The sequence below is a fragment of the Austrofundulus limnaeus genome, unplaced genomic scaffold (genome assembly GCF_001266775.1).
Source record: "Austrofundulus limnaeus strain Quisiro unplaced genomic scaffold, Austrofundulus_limnaeus-1.0 Scaffold0, whole genome shotgun sequence".
NCBI classification, from domain to species: domain Eukaryota; kingdom Metazoa; phylum Chordata; class Actinopteri; order Cyprinodontiformes; family Rivulidae; genus Austrofundulus; species Austrofundulus limnaeus.
The window spans coordinates 934,465-941,489 of record NW_013952402.1 but is presented as its reverse complement, the minus strand read 5'-3'; the positions used below and the strand labels follow the sequence as shown (position 1 = coordinate 941,489).

Below are 7,025 nucleotides of genomic sequence, written 5' to 3'. Positions count from 1 at the left end.
GGGGGGGGGGGGTATTTTGCACGGAGGAGTCCATTTGCAGAAAAGTGTGGAGCGTTAACTGGGACAGATTTGTGGACAAGTAATGGCAGATCGGGGTGTAGACTCCAGCGGGAAGGAACCCCGTGGAGTGACGTATACCACAGTGGGAGAGGTTTTCCAGAGCTCGGCACGGTGTGTCTCAGGAACTATGAAAGGTGTGTGAGAAAATGAACGCCAAACAAACTCATGACCGCGCGTCAACTGTTTGACTTCAGATGGAGTATGTGGAGGCCTTAAAGGGGCAATATTATGTGTTTCTCAGGCATATATTTAAATACTGTACCATAATAAAGTCTCTGTCACCTTTAATTGTTATTAAAATGCTGTTAAGAACAGCAGACACTTTAAGTTTCACTCGTTTGCTTTGTTACTGCCGACAGCCTGCAGGAGTCATGGGCAGGCTGTGTGGGGTGGGGGGTGGGGAGGTGTGCTCTGTGATGAGGAAGTTCGGTTTAACGGCACGTCCCAGAGGCGTTTCTGGTCCCCACCTGTCGTTTTGCTCCTCAGCATGGCTGCCTAAAAACGCTGCAGGATTTCTCAGACATGCATGAATGAGTCAAAGCAAGGCTCTGGGCATGTTTTTGATGAGAGTATAATATTATAACATGATATAAAACTCAAAAAAGTTGATTTTACATGATATTGCCCCTTTAAACCTTTGAGAACTAATTGTTGAAGCTTTTCTAGGTGGAATTCATTCTCATTCTTGCTTAATGAAAAACTTTGATTGCTCAGCAGTCCGGCATCTTCGTTGTTGTGTTTTGCCCTTCATAATGCACCACACATTTTCAATGGGAAACAGGTCTGGACTGCAAGCAGGCCAGTCTAGTGCCCACACTCTTACTATAAGGCTTGGCATTGTCTTGCTGAAATCAGCAGGACTTTGCTGAAAAAGACAGGGCTTGGATGCCAGCATTTGTAGCTTGAATGTAGCTTTCAGTTTTAATGGTGCCTTCACTGATGTGACATTTACCCATGCCATGGGCACTAATGAACCCCCATACCCTCAGAGAGGCTGTCTTTTGAACTTTGCACTGATAATCTGGACAGTCTTTTTTTTTCCTTTGGCTCTTTCTGAGCCCATATGGTATCTGTTACAGAATGTCAGTTTTTCATGCAGTGCTTCCTGAGGGATCAAAGGTTACGAGCATTCATTGTTACGGCCTTGCTGCTTACTTACCAAGATTTGTCCAAATTCTCTGAAACTTTTGATGATACAGTGCTTTGAACTGTAGATGATGAAATCACTAAATTCCTTTAAATTGTACATTAAAAACATTCTTAGACTGTTTGCTCACACAGTTGTTCACAAAGTGGTGAAACTCACCCCATCTTTGCTTGAGAACCTTTGAGCCTTTCAAGGATGCTCCCTTTATACCCAATCATGAAACTCACCTGTTTCCATTTAAACTGTTCACCTGAGGAACGCTCCGAAACAGGTGCTTTCCAAGTCATTTTTTGCCCCGCCCCAGCAGGCGTCAAATTCAAAATGAGTGCATGTTTGCAAAATACAATAAATCTTTATTCAAACATTAAATATCTCATATTTGTAGTGTATTCAATTGAATACAGGGTAAAATTGAATTGCATATCATTGTATCCTGGTTTTATTTATGTTTTATGCAACGTCCCAATTTAATTGTTGTTGGGGTTGTAGTAGCTTTTAAACACGACTTCAAAAATCACCAAACGATCCCTTTAATGAAGAGGAAGCCACGCCCGGGCGGTCTGCTGAAAGACGGGCAGTCGGAGCGTGCATGGATGGGTTTAAATATGTCAGCAAAGATGACCCCCACACCTCTTCCCTTATCATTTATAGAAGCGCGTTGTAAACACAGACTAAAACTGGACGGCGGCCCACGCAAGCAGAGGCTTCGCAAAGACCGTCGTAAACGTCCCAGTGGTGCTTTTTTAAAATTTTTATCCTTCCAGTTGTGAGGTATCTGCGCTCCCCGAACACGAGCTCAGCTGACAGCCTCGCAGTGAACTCTCACTAAAAGAATTCTTACTCCTCGCGGGGTCGAGACCTCGGTGTTTATACAGCGCAGCCCCTGAAGCTCCATATTGTTTAGACAAGCTTCCAAACACGCCGTCTGGCGTTTGTCCAGTTACCCACCCGCTGAGACGTGTGTGCCATCCCAGCTTTGAGCACACATTGTTTAAGATGATTTAGACTCYAACCCCTCTGCTTTACTGATCTTCTGTTATCAGACTGTCAGCGTCAGGAGGTTTGTTCCCCCCGGAGCTGAGCTTCCTCTCTGTGTCGTCTGTCTCTGTGCTCGTCACCCAATCTGCCTCCGCTCAGTCTGTCCCTGTCCCCTCRGCTCACTCTCTGTCTATCTGTCTTTTCGCAGGAAGAAAAGGGCATTTCCTGTGAGCTTGTCGATTTGGATTTCCTCAAGTGCGCCGTGGGATTTCCCTTCATGAGAGCGCAAACGAAGGTAGTTTAACTTGATAAGTCGCTATTCTTAAATGTTTTGTTAGTATGAACATGTTCTTTTCAAGTGATTTTGTTATTTCAGTACCATTTCGCTGTGATTTTTGACACYACGCGGCTCTCTGGGGAGAACGATACGTTGCAGTTTTTAGTTCAGGCTAAAAGGTAAGGCTCCCAGTTTTTTCCGTATTTTGCGTATTTCTAATACCTTTCATGGGAATTGTTACTACAAATGTAGTTTGTTTCGTACGAGGTAATTAAATATGAGTGTCTTTTGTGTCTTTCAGCGCCAACCCAGAGCATAATCTTGCTGATAACAGTTTAGATCTGTCCATCCCACTGATCCATGAGACAGACACCACCATTACAGGGTAAGAAACCAACAAAAAAAAGTAGTAGTTGTTACAAGTACACAAGTTCAAAGCTGTCTAATGTGCATTTCTATCAAATAAAAAGTTGAATTGGTCGTGTATTTGTTGTCTCAGGAAAAGTAGGAGTTTTTTTCCCTCCATGTGGAGGATATCAACTTAAAGTCTTATCTGTGAGTGCTTTATCATAGCTCTGCTTCACAGAGGAAGGGGAGCGATGTAAAACAGTCCAGATTTGACAGAACTTTGACATTTGATAAGGCTGTTGTCTTTAATGTGGAGGGAGGCAACAGTGTAAACTTGGACTAAAACTCCCAGCTGCTCCCAGCTTAACGTGACTGAAAACAAGGATTTTTAAACAAGTATAGAAGCATAAAATAACAAGTCGGCTTCTGTTCTCCTCTCTTCTGCAGTGTGGTAACGCCGAACTCCTTTATGTATGGAAACTCCATCGATGCGTCTCGTTTCGTTCAGTTGGAAGACATGGAATGCAACTTTCAGCCTCTCAATCTGACTTTCCAGGTATTTTAAGCAGAAACAAAATGCACTTTTTTTAAAATAGCTCGTCCTCGTCTCCATCCCTGCTTGTCTTTGCACCGTTTGTTTCCAGGCCATAAACAAGGGGCCCAGCAGGCTGCCTGGCTCCACGGTGGACATCAGGATTCCCAACCGGCTGGCTGGAAACGGAGCCGACATGTTCCACGTCATTGAGACTCAGGTGGATACCAGCCGCAGACAGCAGGAGTCYTCGCAGTATATTAGTTTATTGGCCGCTCTCCTCATCACGCTGGTGTCCACTTCACAGTGCACAGAGCTGCTAGACTGCTGGTTGGCAGGTTTTCTCATTGATGGGTCTTATTGGAGTTAATAATCCAAAATATTGGTGCTGCCACTGAAACTACGGATTCGTTTTGTCTCACAATATTTTCCATTTAGACAGAGAAACGCGATACTCCCTCTGCATTTAGGTGTTTTCTTAACCCTTGCGTTGCTCGTTTCATATAGGTAGATTCAGGCAGGAGCTCAAGCTGTTAATTGTATTTACTGAGAATGGAGGGAGGAGAGGCAGCGTCGGTGTATCCCACCTCCTAGAGTCCATCTGGAATCACTTTTGTGGGATCAGTCGGCTTGCACGAATGAGGAATGTGACACCTGCGGGGTTGGCTACTGCCTCGTACCACCCGGATCCTAGAACCACATCTCATAAACACAGAACATCATCCAGTCGGTGGCGCTCAGAGAAGTCACATTTATATTTACATCCATGCACTGGTCAGATYATGTGTACATTTTGCACCGTTACTCCATYGGTTAAAGTTTTTCTGCACAGAATCCCATAATAGACCATTGTGCAAATTCAACGAGCTCAGAAAACACATATATAGCTTTTATTTACTGTGACAAGTGTATTCTCAAGTTAAAGTTACTGCTACATTCGCCTACAGTGTGTACTTTTTACTGCAGTAAATGCATTAAAAGCCGAGCATGCAGGAAAGGTAGTGGAGCGGACAACAAGGAAGGCCAGAGGAAAAGCTCTACTTCCAGAGGTGGAACAGAAGAAGAGGGGAAAGGGGAAGTGCTCCCTGGAGGCCGGGCAGTAAAGCAGACACCTCTAAATCACTTTGTATAGGAAATCTATCAGGGAGGGAGGGACCGGCATGTTGCTGAGGAGAACTTCCTAGAAGCCCCCGAGATTCAAAGCAAAGACAATAAAGTCATGTATGGTGACAACAGTGGAAATTTTGAGCCTTTAAAAAATTTCAGAACCCCTTCTTTGCTCCACGCCCATGTCACACATGATTACTTCAATGGAACATGATATTAATCATTTCACTGCATTTTGTTGTGTGCTTTGACTTTTTAGGAGTGCAGAAAATTAGAATTTACTTTCTCCTGGTGCTGCGTWGATATCTTAATATTCTGTTTGGGTCACAGTTTTCAACCTGTTTAGTTTTCTCTATTCTCTATGATGTTTTTTGAACCATTACATCATAGTATTTGTGACAGAACTGCCAAGTAATGTCATCTACAATTTGGTGGTCTTCCTTCTCCTTTGGTTCTGGGTCAGACTCTGGATACAACATGTAAGGCTGGATGGACAAGTCTTCCCTTGTTGACATCTTTTAATTTGTAAATAAAAAGTTTCTGCGCAGCTATATAGCCATAAACCCCTCTATTAAACTAGAATGGACCAATCTAAAAGCTAGAGGGGACGGGGTTTGAATTTAAAGAGACAGCCTCAAAATGAGTTGATCTGAGAAACACCTCAGAAAAGGGACGGGGCTTGCGAAGTTGCAATAAGGAGGAATTCAGAGCAACGCACTGCAGTTTAGAGATGGGATAACAGGCTCTTTGAAGGGATCTGGATCTTGGGGAGCCATTTGTTTCATAGAGCCGTTCAAAAGAGTCGTTCAATTTTGAAGGTGTTACGTCATCACATAGGGAAACACGTCATCACGAAGCCGTACGTAATGACGTCATCCCGTCYCGTGGGTGGAACCATGTGTTTGTCAAGCGGAAACCCCCCTCCTCCTTCCCCCATGAGCTTCTGTACTCCATAGCTCTGTCTGTTTTCCGTGAAAAAGCAAAGCGGGAGCGATTTAAGTATGAAACAAAAGATTATATGAGGAATAAAAGAAATAAAACTACAAATGGCTCATTACCACCCGCTACTCATTTCCTATCATCCGTTGTAAAGAGCGGTTCAAAAGATTCGGATCATTCGCGAATGTCACATCTCTAAATCCCACTTTATACAGACCCCAACTGAAGGATTTAAATGTGAAAAATAAGGATTTAAAAGCAGGATTTGTCTCATTTAAAAGTTCTGAACTGTCTTATTAATATATTTTCTTTTAGGTGGCAGACAGTCGAGGGAACTGCACCTCTCACAGGAATCCAACTCCATGCACCGTCCCACAGGAGAAAGAGAGCATCTTCCACTCCATATTTGCCTTTTTTACCAAATCAGGGCGCAGAGTCTTGGTAAATAAACAGGCTTCTCATTGTTTTTTTGACATTTTGGAGATCACAGAGAGTCTTGTTTTTCTTTCACTTAATGCGGACCCTGTTTACCACGAATCCCTCCTCCAGCTTTCCAGACCTACTTTTGTTTTTTTCTTTAACAGGACTGTGACCGGCCTGGAAGAGCGTGTATGACCATCTCCTGCAGTCTGGGTCCACAGCTGAAAGAAGAAGCTTTGAGCATAGAAATCAAACTCCTACTGAACACTGAAATTTTGAAAATAGTAAGACTTTACGATGTCAATTGATTTATTCTGTTGTGATCATAATGGAAGTAGAAATTTATTGTCTCTCCGTCCACAGGATAGTTCCTCGCTGATCCAGTTTGTCACGAGAGGCAGTGTGGAGGTGAACCACAGGACGGTGGAGGTACCGAACGGCCTGCCAGAAGAAATTTCTGTGAGTATTTTAGCTGTATATGGCCATACCACCCTGAACACACCAGATATCATCAGATCTCAGAAGCTAATCAGGGTTGGACCTGGTTAGTACTTGGGTGGGAGACCACCAGGTGCCGTAAAACCAATGTGGGAGACGGGAACGCTATCAATGGGAAACCTCTGACCATAATAGGTCATAGGTTGCCTTTTATGATTGATGACATAAAAATATATATTAACTGTAACAGAAAGTTTGTGTTCAAAAAAACACTTTAATGTTGCTCATCTGCATTTAAACTGGGTTTATGGATCCTTGGTCTTACAGAACTTGTTAAAAAACATTGATAAATCAGGGAAGCCWGCAGATATTTGAGGGATAAGAAATGCAAACATGAAACAACCTGCACAAACTGTTCATCCTCAAATGACTCACTAATTAGCAGATTTGTAAGTTTCAGCTCAACTGTAATGAAACCTTAGCGCTTTTCATAAGGTTTGAACATAATCCCACCTTGCTGGAGGGATTACGTCTCTGCTCTGGCCCGGGGACGCCTCGAGATCTCCCAGAAGGATCTGGAATGTGTTGCTCTGAGGATTGGATGAGTTTTCCTCCTGAAACCTGTTGCCTCTGCTGCCCAACCATGGATCAGCAGCTGGATGGATGGATGGATGGATGGATGGATGTTAGTAAGTAAGTAAGTAAACTTTATTTCTATAGCACCTTTCACAGACACAAACATCACAAAGTGCTTCACTGAAAGCAAAAATAACTAAAAA

General features: G+C 43.3%; 1 protein-coding gene across 1 annotated transcript in view; it reads left to right on the top strand.

The window, feature by feature from the left end:
* The window catches only part of itga9 (integrin, alpha 9), a 71,291-nt gene that overhangs the window by 55,235 nt on the left and 9,031 nt on the right, over positions 1-7,025 (top strand). Inside the window, exons 19-26 of the mRNA XM_014005308.1 lie at positions 2,394-2,480; positions 2,562-2,641; positions 2,764-2,847; positions 3,258-3,366; positions 3,455-3,562; positions 5,704-5,829; positions 5,973-6,092; positions 6,172-6,267. Of these exons, the coding sequence (XP_013860762.1) occupies positions 2,394-2,480; positions 2,562-2,641; positions 2,764-2,847; positions 3,258-3,366; positions 3,455-3,562; positions 5,704-5,829; positions 5,973-6,092; positions 6,172-6,267 (810 nt within the window). The remainder of the gene's footprint in view (positions 1-2,393; positions 2,481-2,561; positions 2,642-2,763; positions 2,848-3,257; positions 3,367-3,454; positions 3,563-5,703; positions 5,830-5,972; positions 6,093-6,171; positions 6,268-7,025) is intronic.